The 23,024-nt window shown below is 40.5% G+C and overlaps 2 protein-coding genes across 2 annotated transcripts in view; both read left to right on the top strand.

The window, feature by feature from the left end:
- Positions 1–1,561, top strand: part of LOC146983908 (protein FAM107B-like) — a 7,540-nt gene extending 5,979 nt beyond the window's left edge. The window contains exon 4 of the mRNA XM_085780724.1: positions 1,143–1,561. Coding sequence (XP_085636850.1) covers positions 1,143–1,262 — 120 coding nt within the window. The 3' untranslated portion in view covers positions 1,263–1,561. The remainder of the gene's footprint in view (positions 1–1,142) is intronic.
- A 349-nt stretch (positions 1,562–1,910) lies between these two features.
- On the top strand, positions 1,911–18,147 carry LOC146983907 (voltage-gated potassium channel subunit beta-2-like). Its single transcript, XM_085780720.1, has 15 exons — positions 1,911–2,446; positions 6,909–7,240; positions 8,006–8,049; positions 8,195–8,232; positions 9,591–9,670; positions 9,912–9,956; positions 10,809–10,853; positions 11,189–11,232; positions 11,350–11,436; positions 12,018–12,103; positions 12,298–12,418; positions 12,910–13,004; positions 13,714–13,834; positions 17,584–17,672; positions 17,952–18,147. The coding sequence occupies exons 1-15, from the start codon at positions 2,396–2,398 to the stop codon at positions 18,039–18,041; spliced, it is 1,368 nt and encodes a 455-aa protein (XP_085636846.1). The 5' UTR covers positions 1,911–2,395; the 3' UTR covers positions 18,042–18,147.
- Positions 18,148–23,024: the final 4,877 nt, after the last annotated feature.

Below are 23,024 nucleotides of genomic sequence, written 5' to 3'. Positions count from 1 at the left end.
GGCAAGGATACCTTCCTGAGCACATTGATGTGCATTAAATGTTTGTAGGGCAAAAACTTTTCTCAGGGTCGCAAGGTAGAAAAGGGGGGCATTTCTGCTTTTCTAAAAAAATCAGCTCCTACTTTTCTATTGAAGTGGATGAGCCACTGGAGCGGGTCTAGCTGCACAATTAGGCTCATAGAGACAATTCTGTAAGTCTGTCTGCTGTTTTGAGCACATTAAATGAGACACGACAAGTGTGGCTACAAACCGGTGAGGAAATCATGTGTCTAGAGTTTAATTTGTGGCCGTGCTGGCAATTTATCCAGAAAAAATCCTGAATGTTTTTTCGATCCCTCTCACTCTAACGATGATGTCACTCACTCTGACCCAACCCCATACACACTCATTGAAAAGTGTGAAATTTGTCAGAAATCCTCATGTGCTTTTAAAGGATTTATCTCAAAAACGGTACAAGCTATGAAAAAGTTGTAAATACAGGATGAATACATTAGAAGTTTGTCTACAGCTCAGGATTTGAATTAAGTCTCTAGCTGAAAGTATGTGGACACTTTAAAGGCTGAAAGAAGTAAGAAGATTTGAAGAGTTTCAAGACTGTTCCAATGCATTCTCTATGGGGAAAAAAAAATCAGAAATAGTTGAATATTGCAAAAAGTATGAATAGTTGAAAAGAGAAAAGACATAGCACACCTGTCCCGAAAAGGCTGAACATTTTGATATTTGAATTGTTGAAATAGCACAAAGTATGAAGGACTAGTTACATGACGAAGAAAGGCAGAAAATGGCCGAACCGAATAACAATAGTGTGAATGCTTCCAGCATTCACACTAATAAGAAAAAATCCACACAATAACAGTAGTGCCCGGGCTTTGCCCGGGCACTGGTCCCAACATAGCTGCAGGGACCAGTGCCCGGTGCGATTGCCCGCGGCCCTAATAATGGCGAAATGGAGAAACAGCTCGGAATGTATTTAATAAATAAATAAATAGAAAAACAAACAAACAATATAAAAAGCCTGCCTTAAATGGTAGATCGTGACTTTGTGTTTAAAAAAAACATAATATACACAGTGTTAATTCCCATACGTCTCACTTTTGCCCTAGTCATGAAGTAAAGATCTTCGTGGTCTTCTCTCTTGTCAGAAGGAGAAGGAACAAGAGGAGAAGGTCCGAGAGGAGGCCCAGCTGATGGAGTTTGTCAGAGTCCGACAGAACCTCAGAAAGATCCACTCAGTGATCCAGAACAAGACTGCACATTTCTGAGACACGAAGGAAGAATCCACCAGAACATCTACTGCCCCTGGTGACAACATGGATGGAATGCTGGCTGCTATACTTATGGAAACAGTCTTTATAGTTATACAAACAAATGTCATCTGATGCTTTGTGTAAGTCAAATATTTGTAAGTGATCTGGCTTCGTATAGTAGTTGTTCTATCAGTAGTACTGTATATTGTGGATACCTGATGTCCTTTGACTTGTCGAGGTCATTATTGTGAAACTATGTCAAAAATAATTTTATCATTTACTTCTTATTAAAATACTGACATTTACTATTCAAATGCCAGTGTGGGACTTCAAAAAACACTGATGCTACCTTGAACACAACATACTGCTGTCATGATAATACTTGCAGCTAGCTTGTAGCTGAAGGCAAACTGACATCACAGTCTGACAGGGGCTTGAACAGCCTCCAGAGGTCTGGCAGGATGATCACAGTGAAGGATCAAATATAAAGCAAGAGAAGATGCACGCATGTTACATAGTTCCAAATCTTTTCCATTTATTTTATTTCTATGATGTTCCAACACATGCTACTTCTAGTGGTGCATTCACATGCTGTTTCCTCCTCATCAGGGTGTCTTACACACACACACATCTGAACATGTGCTGTGACTTTACTACTTAACCATGTGAGGCATTTTACAATTATTAGAGATTGCTAAGAATAATGGTTTATCATCACATCTTGACTGTGGTAGGGACATATGTCCCCACCCTATACAAATCTGCACCTATGGCACTTTGTACCTCAGCAGCAGCAGTAGTAGTAGTAGTGCTTTTAATAAATACACAGAGTGTCTGAAAAAGACACTTTCCTGTTGAAGCAGGCAGGACGGCAGAGTTGTAGCTTTCTGCTGTTACAATCACAAGCTTTTAGTGCAGATGCTGGTTTTAGTGCCAAGATAAATAATTTACTTGTGAGATTATTTTCTGTCCTCTGCAGTGCAGACAGGGTTGCTGATAGGGCTCTTTGTGTGCCGTGTGACCAAGTAGGAGGGAAAGGAAAGCCCTATCTACTCCTTCACCAACTACTTCTAAAGCAATCCAGACGCAGCTCTGCTTGGTATTAGACCGAGCCAAACACACACATCGGGCCATCACCGAGGTCCACCATGAGCAGTGTGGTCCAGAACCCCTACATCGGCCGAACTCCAACCAGTCGGGTGAGTAGCTGCTAGTGGTTGGGATGTGACTGGACAGATTCATGTTGCATGGATACACCAGCCATGTTTGGGGTAGCCTGCTACTGTTTATGGGAACAAATATCCTGTAGTAACACAGAGAAGATTGTGGTGGACCAGGGTAATTTGGCATTTGGTTCCCTAATGTCTTTTCCTGTTTCTTTTCAGTCTGATTGAAAGTAGCTGGATGATGTGTTCCATCATTGTCATCAGGATGCAGGAGGAGGCTCCTACATTATTGATTGGCTGGGGATTCTCTGGTGTAGGTGTTTTAGAGCAGCCAGGAGTCTAGAAAAATGGAGGGAGTAGCAACTGTAGACTGTATTTATCAAAGGTTATATAATCTGTGTTAATAGATCTCCTAGCATGTACTGGTTATAAAAAATGAAAGAGCCCATAGGTTGTTGGTGAAGCAGGTGATTAGGTTGGTAACTCGTGGTTACACTGTGTTGTGAGATGAAATCTATTGGTCATAGTTATTATGACAGGAGCAAAAAGAAAGGTGTGGTGATGGACAGAGGTGGACTGATGATACACAAGGCCATGACTAAAGCCGTGTTCGATGTTAAAGTAGCAGTTTGTTTCTCTAATCCATGAACGTTCACTGTTAACCACCTTGTTATTTTATTTATTAACATATTCATTCATTTATTGAGTTCATTGAATTAGGACAATGCACATGAATCAACATATTAGCTGTAAGCATCAATGTTAATATGCCAGAATTAGCGCAATTGCTAAACTACATCTGTAGTCCTAGTACATTATAACTGGACACATTGTATAGACATTAACATAATTACATATACAGTACAATAATCAGTTACCATGACAGTGAAGATTTTTTTCAAGTTTATTTCTACACATTCAATCCAATTTCACTTTTATAAGACAATATGAACCTGGCTACTCCACATAAAACCAGACTACTGCTTTAAAAGGGAATCAAGAACAAGAGGGTAACAGGAGCAAAAAGTTTCTCTGATAAAGTTGTTTCCATCTTATTTATTCCCATGGTGTAAACAGTTGTGTGTAAACTACACAGACTGTTAATAGTTGTCATATAAAGAGTAAGATGTGGTGGGAAGTTAAATAAATAAAGTCACGTGACTGTCGGCAGTGGACCTCTCATAACAACACTTTTTATTTAGTGTTCTGTGGAGCCTAAACTGGACTAAAGGAGGAAGTAATGACCGAGTGGACTCACTACAGCTCTACTGGTAAATGATGCTGGTAGAATGATATTATTATATTTGTGTTGTTATGGTTCATTTAAAACTCATACTAACATGGATATTAGGACTTTTTTTTCTCTACTTTCTTTGTAGCGTAGATCTCGTACAGTCTGTGACTGTGGTTATTTCATTTTACAACAGAAAATAAAGAGAGATAAAATCCTCAGAAACAGCATCTAAATGATTAAAGGCCAAAAGGAAGCTTAAACTGTGCAGTACAAATGTGATGGAGATGTTTAACAGTCAGGGCAGCATGGTGATCCAGTGGTTAGTGAGAAGCAGGTTCTGCTGCCTTACTGGCTGGAGTTGATCTGGGTTCTCTCCAGGTTCTCCTGTGTTCTCCCACAGCCCGGAGACTGGTGCCTCTAAAGTGTCCGTAGGTGTGAATGTGTGGTTGTCATACAGGATGTCAGCCCTGTGATAGAATGGTGTGTACTCTAACAATCAAAACATGTTTTTTATGGCCAATGAGTAATGTCCTTGGTATAAGTTTCATAAAGGGCTTCTTGGCCGGTATTAGAGAGATAAACATGGACTCATGTGCATCGTGCTCTGTATGATGCTGGTTAGAAACACAGAACAAGCTGTTTCCAAGACAGAGAAACTAAAAGTTTAAACAAGTTCTTTCTAACCCTCCTGACCATGTCCACCCAGAGCCGGTAAAGATGTCTGGTGCTGATCTCAATCCATTCCACATTGTCCTGTCGTCCTGTAATTACAGGCTTAAAATATGAATTACGTTCACTTGTGTTTCTAGAACAAACTGTGTATTACACAACTGGTGCAGTGTGGATATGAATTATTTAAATCTTCAGATGCAGCATGTAACTGACTGGGGCTTTTCTAACTGGGAATCTCCTGTCCTTAGTATATACACACAAGAGATGACTTTCATAGCAAAACAGTTCCATTTTGTTCAAGTCAAATATGAATGCAGGGTGAGGAAAAGTTAAAACACACCAAATGCTTCAAAAAATGTGGAAAACCAACGCCCTTTCCTTCAGCACAAAGAAGAACACATCCTATCCCTCCCCATCCTGAGGCTCCTCCCCTCCGAGCCATGGAATCACACTGATATGCACTCACCATGTGTATCGGCATCATTTAGCATCACTGAACAAATTAGCAGAGATACTTCAGTTAATTGTGAGACGATTCTCAAAGGATTATCTTGTCTTTCAATTCTTCCTTCAGCCAACAGTGGTGTGTCTCCCCACAGTGAATGACCCTCATGCATGCCACAATACCATAGATGTCTACCCAGGCACCTGTATGTGAGTATGGATCCTGCACTGCTTCAAACAGCACTGTCACGTGCATGTGTGCATGTGTGCATGTGTGCATGTTCATCTTTTCATCCACACAGACAAAACAAAGCACATCTGGCCTTCACATATGATTTGTCACTCACATATGAATTACTTAGTGTGCTTCAATAATGCAGAGACCATGAGACAGCTGTGATTATAATGCACATAGTAGATGGAAAGGTTCAGAGGAGTGGAAGTGTTGTCTGGATGAGTGACTCATATCAGCAGTTCTTTTAGGGATGTCTGAGGCCCCAAGATGAACTCTGCCCACAGACCCAACAACCAGCTCCCTGAATTTAGCTCCAGTGGCTATGACACTAAACCTGCCAGATGATTTTACAAGAGAAATAACTCTGCGAGGAGAACAATGGAGAACACTTCCCTCCTCAGCAACACAGAAGCACAGCCAGATAAAACTACAGCAGCTCACTGGGATTTACCACTACCAGACCTAGCACAGCATGGCACAGCAATGCACAGTGTTTAATCAGACAGTCAGAAAGTGCTGTTTCTGATAAGTAGGGGGTTGGAGAGGCTGTGGGGAAAAGGAAAGAAGGACCTGATTGGCCAGTAAGCCCTGTTCTGGGACATGATCACTACCTCCTGCGCACCCTGAATGACAGGCTCACAGGTGTTAACATTTGATAATGAGGTCCCTCAATACTGTAATAATTTACAATCAGGAGGGACCTGGTTACAACATCCCTTCACTTCCCTGGCTGTGCTACAGATTAACTACAAGTTGTATTTACAACCACAAAAAGCTAAGAAACAACCTTGGTGTTGACCTTCTGTCTGTCTGTGTTTCATGGCCTCAGTCTGTCAGGAAGTGAGAGTATACTGTATGTAGTGAATGACCTGGATGTGAGAGCAGCACTGCACATTGCTGCTGCTGCTGTCCGTGGCAACATACCTCTACTCAACTTTGGTGAACAAAGAAGAAGAAGAAAAGATTCCAGTCAGAAAAAGAAAGCAATGGATGATATACAAATATGAGTTAGTATTGATTTGGCTTTTCCTTGTTGGAGAGCAGTCAAAGAAGATGCAGACATGGATGTTGTCGTACTGGTGCCTGGTATGTCCAACTATGCAAACACCCTGACAGCAGTCAGTCAGGTGGAGCGACAACACAGTTCTGTCACTGTTACTTAACCTGAGATAGATTAGTGTTCTCTAATTACACTCTGCAGGTTTAACCTGCTGACTTGGCCTTGAACAAATATACACACTCTCTCTCTGCCACATGCCATCTTTGATTCTGCCATCTTTGTTTGTAATTTCTTTCTTTCCAATAATATCTAATCCAACCTAGAAATTAGATTAGATATTGTGAGTTTCACCTTATTTTATAAATTAATGCTTTCGAAAATCTACTGGTCTGTTTAAAGGTGTTCAGAAATGTCCGTTTGTCCTGTTTATCGCGCCTCCTTCCACGAGTTGCAACACGAGTTTACCCGAGTAAGGAAAACGAATTAGATATATCGTGTCGTTATCGAGCGGGCGGGATATTCAATGTTTGGGGCGAGACCGAGCTCCATGTGTGTGTGTGTGTGTGTCTCAGACGTTTGATTGACGGATGACTGATCCAATATCAGTGGCCGATGAATCGTGAGCAACGTGACGCATAAAACTACCACACTTTCATCCCAGATTTACTCGAAAATAGAATTTTGCACAAAGTTTGGGCTACATCGTCTGATAGATGAGTTATTACACTATGTTAAGACCCACAGTGGGCTCAAATTCAATTTTCTTTTCTGTACACCTTTAATGTACAAGAGTGAATGTCACTGACCTCTCCTCTGTAGACCTCCAAGCCCTTCACTCATGCCAGCTATTGACAAGGTGATTTACTTGTAGTTATTTGGAGTTCCATTTTGTTTTGTCATCATCCTGTAGATTCCCAAGCCAGGGGGCAGTGGAGGGGCTCAGCCTGGCAGCGGTGGGATCTGTCGAAGCAGCAGCATCAGCAGTGGGAGTGGGGGCCCTGGAGGCAAGATACTGTCCCTGTCGTCCATGAGCGACAGTGTGCACAGCGGCCTGAGCTGTTTCCTGTCTGAACAAGCACTAGAGCAGGAAGAGCGGCAGCAGCGCAGTCGCCAGTTAGCTGAGTTTCAGCGGCTGAAAGAGGTTCGTGCAGCTGCTCAACTCAAAAACCTGGAGGATTTCCTCAGAATGAACCATGTGTCACTCAGAGAAAGCATGTCCTATTCCACTGGTATGATCTACAGGTAAGCCCAGGCCATATATACTGTTGCACATATATGACATATAGTTCCTAGGTTATATGTTGTTGTATGACACCAATATTATTATCAAATAAACCTGAGTTAATGAAGATACAAGTTTATATATACAGAAAAACAACAAAAAATTTGTTTATGGACACAAATATAGAATGTTGCAGCCATGAAATATTAAATCAAATATAGCCTATATCTAATCGATGTTGGTAATAAAGCTTATATATATATATATATATATATATATATATATATATATATATATATATATATATATCAACACATATTCACTATGAGATGGATGTATATTTATGTGACATCTAAAATGTAATATACAGCACATAGGCCTACAGAAGCACATCTGTATGTATGATCTAGACTTGAATGTCAATATATTGAGTAATAGGTTCCATGCAAATTACTTGTGTTATATATTGTATAAAAAATATAAATTCAATGTATAAATACATATGTACAAATGTAGATATATCATGTATGCATGCATATTAATGCACAACAACCCACACTGTGTCCCCGAGCAGCTGAAGGAAATCTATTTATCCACATGTTACCTTGGCTCCTGCTCAGTGAAGATCTGTACAGCAGTGCACCTTGGTGGGCACCTTGTTTGTCGGCAGGCTTCATCTGATGCAGGGATTTTGCATTCAAATTGCATCACTTAATAGTTTTTATTTTGATAAACAGTTGTAATTAAATGTTGTTGTTGAGCTCGCTGTTTTTCCCCCTCTGCAGAAATCTGGGAAAATCAGGGCTCAGAGTGTCCTGTCTTGGATTAGGTAAGATCATGAATATTTATGGGAGCACATACTGTAGAGAAAAAACTGACAACCTAACAATTAATTCCTCATTAGAATTGTGCTGTGACCCTTGATCCTCTGTTGCAACACTTTAACACATTATAATGATTTCATATTTGTGCAGGTACATGGGTTACCTTTGGAGGACAGATAACGGCTGAGGTAGGACAGGACACCTGCAGTCCTGCACCTGGACAGTCTCTTGTAATCCAGTCTCAGGTTTAACAGGGTCTAACAGTGTGAATGACAAGACTTTCAGGAAGTGTTCACTTGGGTTCAGCTTTAAACTTACATGTTGAAATACTGTTTGACATTTAAAGGAATAGTAGCAAAGTGGGGTTGTATGATCTACAAATAGCCCCTAAGTACTTTAATTGCAGTAGAAGACTCTCTGCACTCCTCCCGTTAGCAACGCCAGCCCATAGCCCTGCCCAGAGATTTACAACATACATTGTTGTGAATGGACCCAAAGAAACGGCCTATTTTCGTGGCCTAAAAGAGGTTTTACCTGAAAAAGAAATACACAGTTCCATTGTTCGCTATAATACAATTTTTTCCAGCCCCTCAAAGTGCAGGAAAAACGCAGTTTTTATTTTGACCTAACCAACTGCTGATCGGCGGGCGCTAACCCTGGGCTGGAGGGATATGTGAGTTGGTTAGGTCCAAATAAAAACTGCGTTTTTCCTGCACTTTGAAGGGTTGGAAAAAATGATATTATAGCGAACAATGGAACTGTGTATTTTTTTTTAGGCTGCGAAAATAGGCCGTTTTGGGTCTGTTCACAACAATGTATGTTGTAAATCTCTGGGCAGGGCTATGGGCTGGCGTTGCCAACGGGAGGAGTGCAGAGAGTCTTCTACTGCAATTAAAGTACTTAGGGGCTATTTGTAGATCATTCAACCCCACTTTAAAAAAAATGCTACTATCCCTTTAAGATCAGTTTGTCTATGATGGTAAATGTACACAGATTGTTTTTAAACCTCACCACTCAGCCCAGACTCAAATGTCCCTCCCTGATGCACATGGACTCTGTTGAATTTTTACAGTGTATTACAAAGACACTTCTGTGGATGCCAAAGAGTTTCATGTTTTTCAGGGATGGTTCTGCCCTCGTAAAATACTGGCAGGGACATACAGTATCTGCACCATCCATACACAAAAACAAAAACAAAGCTGATCATAATAATTTATTAGATTTTTACTAACCACAAAAAATAATCATCAGAGTGATTGGGTTATAGCATAGATATGGCATATTAATAGTTGTTGAGATCTGATCTGTTGGACCTATGGCAAACATTGTGGCTCAAACAGTACTGTATATAAAGCAGAGTGAAGCACTTTGATGCTGTTTTACATATTGAAGAATCTCTCAACTAGAGGATGTTGTTATGATGCCATGTAAAGCCCTTTGAGACAAACTGTAAAAATGGGCTATACAAATAAAATTGCCTTGCCTTGCCTAGACAGCAGGTCTTTGTTTTTACTCATCTTTCTTTGTCTCAAATCTGCTGCTGAAGGTGGCAGAGGGGTTGATGACCACGGCATATGAGAGTGGAATCAACCTTTTTGACACGGCTGAAGTGTATAGTGCTGGAAAGTAAGTAAGGCTCCATCTACACCTGGTTTGACTGAACCACATACAGTAGCTAAATGCATGATGTTAATCCACCAATCAGACTGCAGCTGCCACAGTTCATGTGCCTAGTATTAATATGCATCTTGGGTGATCTAAGGACAAGTGGGCAGCTCTAAGTACGTGACGTCACACCTAATACTATAATGTGTCTCCGCGTAGCCTTCATCATCATCATCATCATCGTCTCTCTTTCCATCTTTAGGGCTGAAGTCGTCTTGGGAAGTATCATAAAGAAGAAAGGATGGAGGTAGACACATTGTGTTTATTGTTTGTTCAGATTTGAAACTGATTAAAATTACAAGAATAAGAAAAACAATTGAATATATTTAATTCAACAGCTCAACCTAACTCTGACCACATGTTGTCTGACATAATGGAGCAAATGGCTTCCATTGGACAGCAAATGTATTTTTATTTTACACCACTGACAGGTGTAAAATAACTTTGGCTGTAGGACATCCAGATCTCTAAACATTCTCTATTTTCACAATGAGTTAAACAATATTCACAGTGAACAGTTTTAGCTGAAGATGGTATTATTTCTTTATTCATGTGGTCATTCACGTCAGAGACATGAACTGAGATCCATAAGAGACCGTGAGGTCCTCTGACAGGGATCACAGGCACAGTTGGGTGTCATCTGTGTAGTAGTGGTATCAGAAGACACAAGTGCATAATTACACCCAAGGATGTGGTGTTTATTACAAAAATGTCCCTGTACTGATGTTTGGCCCTTGATAAGGTTCATACTGGTGTTTTGTTGTATATGTATGATTTCTCCTGGATGAATATAGTTTTCTTGACAATAGCTTAAGCCAAAGCTAATTATTGATTTGTCTCTGAGTGAGATAGAATGTCATTTTTATTAATATAGAAGATATGTATTTCTATTGATATGAATGCAGCTTTAGTTCATGATGTCAGCGTGAATCAGTAGAATGATACTGAATTTTCTTTGGATGGATAATGACTTTAATGTTCTGGCCCTAATTAAAAAATGACCATCAAAAGAAACAAAATATGGCAATACTAAATATTTTGTCATTGAAACATTACAATATTTTATAACAGTGTCATTTCTATCTGTTCCCACATGTAGGCGTTCCAGTTTAGTCATCACCACCAAAATCTTCTGGGGAGGAAAGTAGGTATCATCTCTGTGTCTCTGACTACAGTGAATTACACAGAGGAACAGCCACAAACTAAGCTGTCACATGATGACAGATGACTTCAGTCATGTCCCTTAAAAATAAATAAAAAATCATAAATAAGTTGCTCATTTAGGATTAATGCCCTGAATATAGGCTAAATATTTTATTACTGGTTTATGACTCATGATAATGCAGTAGCAGACACACACACACACATACACACACACACACACAAGGATGAATATATGCTTTGTGTTAATGTGTACATCAGTGACCAGTTTGAAAAGTTGTTGTCTTGAGATGCAACATCATGACTTTTCTTTTTTAGGGCCGAGATGGAAAGAGGACTGTCCAGAAAACACATCATTGAGGGTGAGATTTGAACGACCTATGTGACCTGTTTATTGTTTTATAAGTTTAAAGTTGTTCATGTGTCTCCTCCTTCAAGATGCTAGATATATTATATTCAATATGTCATTTATGAACCAGGTCTAAGAGCATCACTAGAGAGACTTCAGCTGGAGTACATAGATGTGATCTTTGCAAATCGACCAGATCCAAACACACCAATAGAAGGTGAGTTGTATTCAATATCCTCATTTCTTTTTTATCTGTGCTGTTGAACATACAGATCTGTGATCAGTCAGTGCTTTACTGAGTCACTGCGCTGAAAACTTTATTTGGCATCTGAGATCATTCAAAGATTTCAGGACTATGTTCTGGATCCACTGATCTCAGAATCTCAGAACCATCACAAGCTGTGACAGTCGTCACAAACTCTGTTGTTCAAAGCCTATGTTGCAGAGTGAATGGAGCTCTCTGCTGCGTTAGAGGGTTGGTGTTACCCCGCCCTGGTAAAATAGGCACACCTGTTGTGTTGCACCCGCGATGTTCTGCCTGCTGGCTAATGTGTGTATGTAGCTGCAACTGTTAGTAAAAGAGCAAACACTGTATGCGACGTCTGTATTATTGCTATGCAAGTCAACCACTCGGGTTACTACAGTATGTAACACCATCATTGATGTTCATGATGGGTGTGCTTAAGAAATTTCGAAATGTCCAACTAATTTGGAAAAGTCATTCCAAACAAAACCCAGACCTTCTATAAGCAACACTGACACTGTAACGTTTGCTGAATCTTTGGGTTCCTTTGGCAGAGACAGTGAGAGCAATGACCCACGTCATCAACCACGGGATGGCCATGTATTGGGGAACATCACGATGGACCTCCATGGAGATCATGGTGAGTTCACACAGGAGTCTCAAAGTCTAACTCATCTTATATTTGATTGTTTTAAAATCCATGTCTCTGTCCTCTCTGGTTCAGATGATCCTGGTGTATCCTGGGAGGTTTTGGATCAGGTGGAGAATCTTGGACCAGCACAGACCTGCCTGTATTGTGCACAGATACTGACTCACTGTTCTCTCCACCTATAGGAGGCCTACTCTGTGGCACGACAGTTCAACCAGATCCCGCCCATCTGTGAACAGGCCGAGTATCACATGTTCCAGAGGGAGAAGGTGGAGGTGCAGCTCCCGGACCTTTTCCACAAGATCGGTGAGGAAACACTGAAACCTCACACTCCTCATCACTGTTGACTGTTTTTGTTAGGGCTGTCAATCAATCAATCAATCAATCAATCAATCAATCAATCAATCAATCAATCAATCAATCAATCAATCAATCAATCAATCAAAAAACATTACATATTCAATCACAGTCACTGTAGTGTTCATAGCTAATCATGATTAAAGTGAGGTGACATACTCATTACTTCGAAACAGAGCTTTTATTTCCTTGCAGTGTAATAGTACGGAAGCATATTGCATTCATTGCGTACATTTTATAAAATGTACTTTTGAATAACTTTAAAATCCTTTACCTCGCTAAAAAATCTAGTAAGCTCTCACTTATATTAATGTAATATCTGACCAGGAGTGTAGACCACTGTGATTCAGGTACTGGAGTTGTTACTGTATCATTAGATGTGATGTTGTTTGTTTGTTAGTCCTTAACATTGCCAGTAAAGCAGTCACTGAATGCTGCAGGTATTGGAGCGATGACCTGGTCTCCTCTGGCATGTGGGATCATCTCGGGGAAGTATAACAGTGGGATCCCCTCTCACTCGCGGGCCTCGCTGAAGGTAACTTACTTCCTCCACTCTTTATTATATCAGGCTGTTGTGTCACATCCTCCATCACCTCCATGAAGGAGTGTTCATGATCCAGGGAAGAACCCATCTGAACTTGACATGGATCTTGTCAAAGGGGCTGAAACAGGAACTTTCTTAAAGAGCATTTTTGACACTTTCACACTACTTGCATTGCGTTTGACTGTTTTGAAATTTGATCTGAATTTCTTAGTTATTTGTCCATCTGCATGTGTTTTCCTAAGCTGCAATGCTTTGACGTGAAACATCTTTGTCATGTTGAGACGTGTGACTTGGTGTAATTTTAATAAAATCTGGATCTCATAGACATATTGGATTGTTTAGCCTCAGTTGAGGTTTCATTCATTCATGATACATCCTCATCCTCATCTTCGTCATTCATTAAGCTGCCTTTACACACCAGCAATCACAATAGAGACATAACAGCATACTAGAAATACAAGTCATAGTAGCTAGTGTAGATGTCAGACCTGGCTTTTCATTGGAACTTCTCTCTACTGAAGAATCAGTCTGGAACAACCTGCATCATGCTCAAAATAAAGAAAACTGATTTATTGACATGGGAGCTGCATGTATCTATTCTACATCATAAGACTGATGTGTTGTTGCTAGGATTATCCAGCATGTTTTCTCTTGTTGTGGTCAGAGCCTGTCTCACCTTCAGACCTGTGCTGTGTAACAGGGTTATCAGTGGATGAAGGACAAGATCTTGAGTGAGGAGGGACACCGTCAGCAGGAGAAACTGAAGGATTTGCATGCAGTTGCTGAGCGACTGGGCTGCACTCTGCCCCAACTGGCCATTGGTAAATCACAACTGAAATCTGTTGTTGCCAACATTGACTTCTACTACTTGCTGTTAGATCGGCCTCCCCTCCCTTCCCATGGACCAGTCTACCACCCAGTCCTCCCATCGAGCTGGCCAGCTCTCCCTGCCCCCCCTGCCCCCCCTTCACCAGAGGCTGCCTTCATCAACTCCTGCTAACATTTCCATATTTCGCACATTCTGTGACATAAACTGTAAACTGTTTTCTTGTCTGTGACAACATCTATTGCACGTCTGTCCGTCCTGGGTGAGGGATCCCTCCTCTGTTGCTCACCCTGAGGTTTCTCCGATTTTTCCCTGTTAAAAGGGTTTCCATGGAGTTTTTCCTCAGTCGATGTGAGGGTCTAAGGACAGAGGATGTTGTTACGATGCCATGTAAAGCCCTTTGAGACAAACTGTTTGTAAAAACGGGCTATACAAATAAAATTGCCTTGCCTTGCCTTGCCTACTTTCCCCAGTGGAATACCTGACACTTGTGTCCTAGCATGTATAATCATTTAGGGGGACATATTATGGAACCATCACTTTTTGAAGGCTCTTTAACATATATTTGGGTTTTTGTCTTACCTTCCGGCCCCCAAAATGTAAGAATTGACAAAAAAAATCTGTAATTTTCAGGCTCCCTAGATTAAAATCCACGTGGTTTTACAAGCTGTTCCCTATGGCAAGCGGATTTAAGATTTAAAAGCTAAGTTTGACTATCCGGAATTAACATTGTAGATATCAACAATGTCTTTCTGACTAGTCGTAATTACATTTTGAATAGTTGGATTTTTTATTCAAGATATCTGTAATTCAGTTTTGCCAAGTCAAAAAGAACATTTCAGATATGCGCAACTACATTCTTCCTATCCACAATTGTCATTTCAGATATCCACAACTACGTTCTTCCTATAGGACAAATGACGTCACTTTTGCCGTTCATGTGTATGGGGTTTGTCATTACAGATATCTACAATTGCAGTTGCAGATATCCGCAATGTGAATTACGAATATCTGTAAGTGAATTACGACTATTACGAATTCCAGTTTGAGATATCTACAACGTCATTTTGACTAGTCATAATTCCAGTTACAGATATCTACAACGTTATTAGGGCCACGGGCCATCGCACCGGGCACTGGTCCCAACAGCTCTGAAATAGCTGCAGGGACTACTGTTATTGTGTGGATATTTTCTTATTATTAGGGCCACGGGCCATCGCACCGGGCACTGGTCCCAACAGCTATGAAATAGCAAATTATATATCAAAACGTGCGGTCTGATCGGGATCGGTATGCTATTACTTTTCTCAACAGTTTATGAATTTTTTGCGATGTAAGTCGCGAAAAACTGCTGAAAATTTTGCATTGAAGTCAATGGGACGGGCGGAAAAAAAAGAGCGAAAAAGACCAATCATTGGAGTTTAACAAACATCTACTGCTCAGGCATACTTTCACCTAGAGACTTCATTTAAACTTTAAACAGTAGACACTAGTCTTGTGTATTGTCGTATTACTCCACGTTTTGATAGGTCATATAGTTTTTGATCAATCCCTGATCAATGACCATGATCATTTTTGGAGAAATTATGAGATTATAATGGTTGTGTATTGCACGGAATGTTCGTGTCAGAGCACGTGACATCATCGGTTAGAGTGGGAGAGAGGCCAGAAAAACTCCAGATTTTTTCTCTTTCCACACTCTGCCCGGCCACAATTTACACTCTACACACATGATTTTTTCAGAATTTGTAAGACAAACTTGTTATCTCTCATATCATGTGCTCAAAATATCAGAGAGACTTACAGAATTTAAACTCGGAGCCTCTGAGTGCGGCCAGTTCCCTCTCTTCCTCTCATTGACTCTCATTCAAAAGTAGGCGCTGATTTTCTAAACATCCCAAAGTTTCCAACCTGTGACACAATCAACAATTTTTACTCTAGAAACACCAAAGTGACATGGACAGCAAGGTCTTATGGTTCGGAAAATGTAAACCTTTTGCTCGTACTAAGTACAGATTTGTCGTACATTAGATCTGTTTGAGGGTGTCACAGAGCAGTTAAAGCCTATGGTTAAAGCCGCAATCATGCCATAAAGCCACCAGCCACCAGTTACATGGTAACCTCAACATGGCAACCTCACCATGGTAACCTCACCATGGCAACGTCACCATGGCAACGCACACACATTCTCTCTCTGTCTGTCTGTCGGTCACACACACACACACACACACACACACACACAAATGGACACACACATCCAACACACACACACACACACACAAATGGACACACACTAACTACCACACACACACACACACACACACACACACACACACACACACACACGTAACCTAATGTGGTTACAGCTCCTCCACATCAGTGCTTATAGAAAGATCATCATGTGTCTGATCAGCTCTGTCTTGACCTTAAGATCGTGGGTTTGATTCCCATGTTGACAGAGATGGCAAAACCGGCAGTAGCCCCGTGGGCCTTTCAAAATTTCCCCAGAGGAAATTTTCTAGTTTCACCTAGAGTCAAAACTTAATTGAAGGTATCTGAAAAGGGACATGTAGATATCTTTAATTGAGGTGAATTAAAGATATCTTGAACTGGAATTATGACTAGTCAGAATCAAATTGTAGATATCTCAAACTGGAATTAGTACTAGTCACAATTCAGTTACAGATATCTGTAATTCACTGACGGATATCTGCAATTTAGGATATCTGTAATGACAAACTCCTTACACATGAATGGCAAAAGTGACGTCAATTTAATTTCAATCTCGGCCTATTTGAATGTCCGGCCCCCAAGGTGTCTGTTGAGAAAGATTCTGGCCCTTCAACAAATATAGTTGATGACCCCTGCTCTAGTTGGTTTCGAATTTGCATAATCCCACCCCTACCTGGTACCAGTAGAAGGGGCGGGGCAAGCAGTGGTTCATTTGCATTTAAAGGGACAGGCACTGAAACCAGCCGTTTTGTGTCTCTGTTTAGAGAGGATGAGAAGAGCTGTGATGTTTGATCCTTGGGGGATTTTGACCGAAGCATGTCACAGACATGTCTTTAAGACACCTGGGAACTATTTTAAATTGTAGAAAAGGGTGTATAATATGTCTCCTTTAAAGAAAATACATGCGTGCACCTGTGCTTGTTGGGATTCCTGAGACTTAAAGCAGAAGTAAGTGGTCCGGTCGTTTTCGCTAATGCTGCGTTCCAGGCAGGCTTTTGAAATCGTAAATTACAGCTTCAAGTCACAACTTACGACTTTGTAGCGTTTCAGGCAACCCACTCGTGTTTTTCCGACCTGTTTTACCGGTGAAAGTCACTATAACGGCCACTCGTAACTTCCGACCGGTGAACTCGTACCAGATCGAACTGGTACCACTTCACGGTCGGAAAAATACGAGTTTCCTTGAACGCACCATAACAGTCCTCGTCCCTACGTCGCCACATTCACGGCGTTCCTTGGCTGCACACACAGCCCTGCATGCCGTTCTCTCTCCTCATTGGATAAAAACTGTAGGATACGATAAATGTTTTCTCTTCGGCTCAGAGCAGAGCAGAGGGACTGAGAGACCCGTGTTTCAGTCCAAACACTCTACGTAAGTGATTGCTGTCGGAAGATATAACTATTTAAGACTTATATTAACACAAATATATCACTTACTTCTGCTTTAATAACAATGGCTGCTGATGGAGCTGTCTTCACCTTTTCCCTCTGTGTTGGAAATTCCCCCAAAAGCCTGGTGCCTGAGGAATGAGGGGGTGAACTCTGTGCTGCTTGGAGCTTCTAGGATCGACCAGCTGACGGAGAACATCAGAGCAATACAGGTCAGAGAGCACACACACCTGATTTGTTCATGACAATGACATTAAATGCTAACAAATGTCTGTTTTTATCACCAAAGACATATGCCTTTTAGTTCTGGTCTGCCTGGAGTTCTGGCACTGACTGTTGTCTCATTACAAGGTGGGGCCTTTGGAGCATGTTCTCCACATTACCGGTTGGGTTCTCTCCAGGGTCCTCACCCTGTGTCAGCTGGGATTGGCTGGAGCCCCCCTCACCCAGAAGTGAAGGTCTGTTTGATCTGTTCTCCCTTGTCTTCACAGGTTCTTCCAAAGTTATCAGTGTTCGTCGTATCTGAGATAGACGGTATCTTGGGAAACAAGCCCTATATCAAGAAGGACTTCAGATCCTAGAAGCAGCAGTAATGAACTGTTACACTGTCCTCTGCTTCTGAACAAGCAGCGACACGACAAGTGGACAATCTGGAGTCAGTTTCTGAACCAAAAAGACACAACAAGCGGTAACACTTTATTTTAAGGGGTCCTTGTTCCTGTGTAGTTACCTAATTAATTACAGTGTAATTACCTATGTAACTACATGTAATAGCATGTACTTACATTGTAAATACATAGTGTATTTTGGTGTACTTACAGGTCCTTGTTACACTTGTAATAAGAAATGCTTGTTACAATACCTGGTCAAAGTGGCCACTCTCTTTGGGGAAGGGGTACATCTGCAAGAAAAATGGGTGAAACCACAACCCATGTTGCCTGGGCAACCTTTTCCATCAATCTTCCTCCTGCCTCTTGAGTCTTGGAACATTTATGCTGTTTCACAACTTAGTATATGTAACAGTTGTGTTAATACACCATTGTTACACTTTGATACAGTGTAATAAGAACATTAAAGTGTACCTGCTGGGATACCTCAGTCCTTAAACATTAACTGCAATAACCAGTGTCTTCGATAGTGTACCACGTGTGCTGTTACACAACTTAGTATATGTAACAGTTGTGTTAGTACACCGTTGTTACTCTTTGATACAGTGGAATGAGCACATTAAAATAAAGTGTACCTGCTGGGATACCTCAGTCCTTAAACATTAACTGCAATAACCAGTGTCTTTGATAGTGTACCAAGTGTGCTGTTACACAACATAGTCTATGTAACAGTTGTGTTAGTACACCGTTGTTACTCTTTGATACAGTGTAATAAGCACATTAAAATAAAGTGTACCTGGGATACCTCAGTCCTTAAACATTAACTGCAATAACCAGTGTCTTCGATAGTGTACCACGTGTGCTGTTACACAACTTAGTATATGTAACAGTTGTGTTAGTACACCGTTGTTACTCTTTGATACAGTGTAATAAGCACATTAAAATAAAGTGTACCTGGGATACCTCAGTCCTTAAACATTAACTGCAATAACCAGTGTCTTCAGTCTTGTACCACTTGTGTTGTTTCACAACTTAGTCTATGTAACAGTTGTGTTAGTACACCGTTGTTACTCTTTGATACAGTGTAATAAGAACATTAAAGTGTACCTGCTGGGATACCTCAGTTCTTAACTATTAACTGCAATAACCAGTGTCTTCGATAGTGTACCACGTGTGCTGTTACACAACTTAGTATATGTAACAGTTGTGTTAGTACACCATTGTTACTCTTTGATACAGTGTAATAAGCACATTAAAATAAAGTGTACCTGCTGGGATACCTCAGTCCTTAAACATTAACTGCAATAATCAGTGTCTTCGATCTTGTACCACGTGTGCTGTTACACAACTTAGTATATGTAACGATTGTGTTAGTACACACTTGTTACTCTTTGATACAGTGGAATAAGCACATTAAAATAAAGTGTACCTGCTACATACTTACATGTAACATCATGCAGAAACTTGGTACTCAAGTATTTTTACATAAACCAATAACTAGAATAGCATTTTTTCAGAAAATGAGACAATGCTGGATAACTCAATTCATATGGAACTGAAAACATCATCAGCAATCTGTATGCATAAACCACACACTCAAAAAAATGCATTTCAGTGTTCCTTTATCATCCTTTATTTTTATTATCCCCAAAAAACCACAAGGCTTGATCTTTTCCTGTCCTTCAATGGAGTCCTCTATTTCTCCTCCGTAAAACTGAAATGATCACAGAAACACAATTTACTTACAGTACTTACAGTAGCATTGCATGAATATGTACACTTCAATTAGCATCCAGATTAACAAAATGAAAAGAGTTAGCATAGACTGAAAGCTAGCAAGGTATATTTACCGAAAACATAACTAATCATGTCTTAATTACAAAAATACACAATCATGTAACACTATTGACATATTCTACTCACAGATAGACATTCCCCGAGGCAAAAGCGTCCAACAATATTATTTAGCAGTCTGTTTAGCCGTCTGTGCTCACTTTTACACCGGAGCATGAGAAGTGAGCATGCAACAGAAAAAACACAACATAGCTGGACTTGACGAGCCGAGCGCTCACTTCGACGCGGTTTCTCTGAACCAAAGAGAAGACCACTCACTCGGACGTGGTTTCTTTGAACAAAAGCACACACTTTTTTAACCCTCAAAGACAGTACAAAGACACTGGTTATTGCAGTTAATTTATAAGAGTTGAGGTATCCCGACCCAGGTAGGCTACACTTTATTTAATGTGCTTATTTCACTGTATCAAAGAGTAACTAGTGTGTACTAACACAACTATTACATATACTAAGTTGTGTAACAGCACATGTGGTACACTATCGAAGACACTGGTTATTGCAGTTAATGTTTAAGGACTGAGGTATCCCAGCAGGTACACTTTAATGTGCTTATTACACTGTATCAAAGAGTAACAAAGGTGTATTAACACAACTGTTACATATACTAAGTTGTGTAACAGCACACTTGGTACACTATCAAAGACACTGGTTATTGCAGTTAATGTTTAAGGACTGAGGTATCCCAGCAGGTACACTTTATTTTAATGTGCTCATTCCACTGTATCAAAGAGTAACAACGGTGTACTAACACAACTGTTACATATACTAAGTTGTGTAACAGCACACGTGGTACACTATCGAAGACACTGGTTATCGCAGTTAATGTTTAAGGACTGAGGTATCCCAGCAGGTACACTTTAATGTTCTTATTACACTGTATCAAAGTGTAACAACGGTGTATTAACACAACTGTTACATATACTAAGTTGTGAAACAGCATAAATGTTCCAAGACTCAAGAGGCAGGAGGAAGATTGATGGAAAAGGTTGCCCAGGCAACATGGGTTGTGGTTTCACCCATTTTTCTTGCAGATGTACCCCTTCCCCAAAGAGAGAGGCCACTTTGACCAGGTATTGTAACAAGCATTTCTTATTACAAGTGTAACAAGGACCTGTAAGTACACCAAAATACACTATTTAATTACAATGTAAGTACATGCTATTACATGCAGTTACATAGGTAATTACACTGTAATTAATTAGGTAACTACACAGGAACAAGGACCCCTTAAAATAAAGTGTTACCCAACAAGCAAAAACTGTGACATCATTCATTCCACCAAGCTGCTCTACTGTCGTTCTGCCTTTTTCATCACCATCGCAATCGCACTTGTTGCCACCTCAAAGTATTAGTTTCTACGAATCAACTGAGCAATCAGCCGACCACTCCTCTACACAGTCTTGTTTCCTCAGCATGTTGCAGAGCCTGTAACTCGTTGCACTGTGCAATCAAGCCGACTGATCACCAATCATTGTACTGTATTATGATATATTAGCCTTTTCACTGCAGTAACAACTGGCATGTTAAACAGCGTTCATTTCTGCATTGTTTTGTTGGATTTTGTTGTTACCACGACGATGGGGGTGTGGTACGCTCCATGGTTCTGAACTGAAGGTGGGTCATTTAGTTGGATTGTTAATCTGGATGGTGCCAATTGGATACATTCAGTGCAGTATGTCTGATCATAAAGTTGTTGATACAGTACAAGACATGTATTTATTTATAGGCTGCCACACAGTGGGTTTAGACACTTAAACATTATGTTGAATGTTAAATGTTGTTAATTTCACTGACTGGCATCTGTCAAAGCATCCACCTGTTCAGATTCAGACTACAACATACTATCCACAGTTATCCCCGGTGTCCTCTGTTAGAATAAAGCAATGCTTTAAAAACATGCTGCAGTTATATTTTGTGTCTGCTAGAGAGAGAGGAGAAAACATGTATATGACGCTAAGACTGACAGCAGCTCAGAAGTTTACATAGGGAAGACCGGGGATAGTTACAAAAAAAAAATAGTTGTCTACATTAATGTTTCAATCTACATTTTGTAATAAACAAATTATAAGTATAATTTGATATGACCAAGACGCCTAAAAACAAAAACACGGCCGTTTTCATCAATTTACAAGCAAGTGGGCAACACATACATTGGAGTGAATGGGTTTTCTGGGCGCTTTTGCAATACCCATATCCTGCCACTAGGGGCGCAAAACCTTTACCACGGGAGTCAATGGTGGTGTCATTACTCTCTTTTCCAGTGCTCTAGTCAGCACATACCATGGATGTATTATATTGGCACATACACACGCATCTGCACACACAGAGACATGCCGTTCTCTCTCCTCATTGGATAAAGGTTGTAGGATACAAGGAAAGTTTTCTCCTCGGCTTACAGCAGAGCAGAGTGACTGACAGACCCGTGTTTCAGACCAAACACTCTATGTAAGTGATTGCTGTCGGAAGATAGAACTATTTAAGACTTATATTAACACAAACATTCCGCTTACTTCTGCTTCAAATGTAGTTAGAGTGTCTGCCTCTCTGACCCATGGAGAAAGCTGGTTCCACAGTAAAGGAGGCCGGTAACTGAAAGCTCTACCTCCCAGTCTGTTTTTAGTTTTTTATACATTAGGCTACACTAACAACTTGCATGAAATAAATCTACAAATAAAAAAAAGACTCACAATAACATGATGTAAGTTTGATGGCGCGGCTGGCAAGGCTATGGAGGGGGGAAAATACTTTCAGGCCTCAAAATTATTTTTTCCCTCTAAAATTGGCTGCATCTGCCACAGGATGCTACTTCACTTATGGAAGAAGGACGAAACTGAGCATTTACAAAGTCAATCAGATGATTCATAACTTGTTCCCGATACCCCCGGTCTGCCCTACACCAACTCAGTTCCTCTTGATTGGCATTGGCAAGAAAATCAATGTGTCCGACAAACAATGTGCATTTCAACAAGTCTGGTTCATGTTTAGGAACGATTTCACCTAAAGGTTCCACGTTTAACCGTAGGGTCAACAGCACATGTTTCAACACTGTCATATCAAGTGCCATATCACTTGGAGAAAAGAAATCCTGTCTCCTAGACATGA

Source organism: Trachurus japonicus, chromosome 7, assembly GCF_045865225.1.
Source record: "Trachurus japonicus isolate A0001 chromosome 7, Traja_1.0".
In the NCBI taxonomy this organism is placed as follows: domain Eukaryota; kingdom Metazoa; phylum Chordata; class Actinopteri; order Carangiformes; family Carangidae; genus Trachurus; species Trachurus japonicus.
The sequence above is the reverse complement of the archived record's forward strand: the minus strand, read 5'-3'. Positions and strand labels throughout refer to the sequence as shown.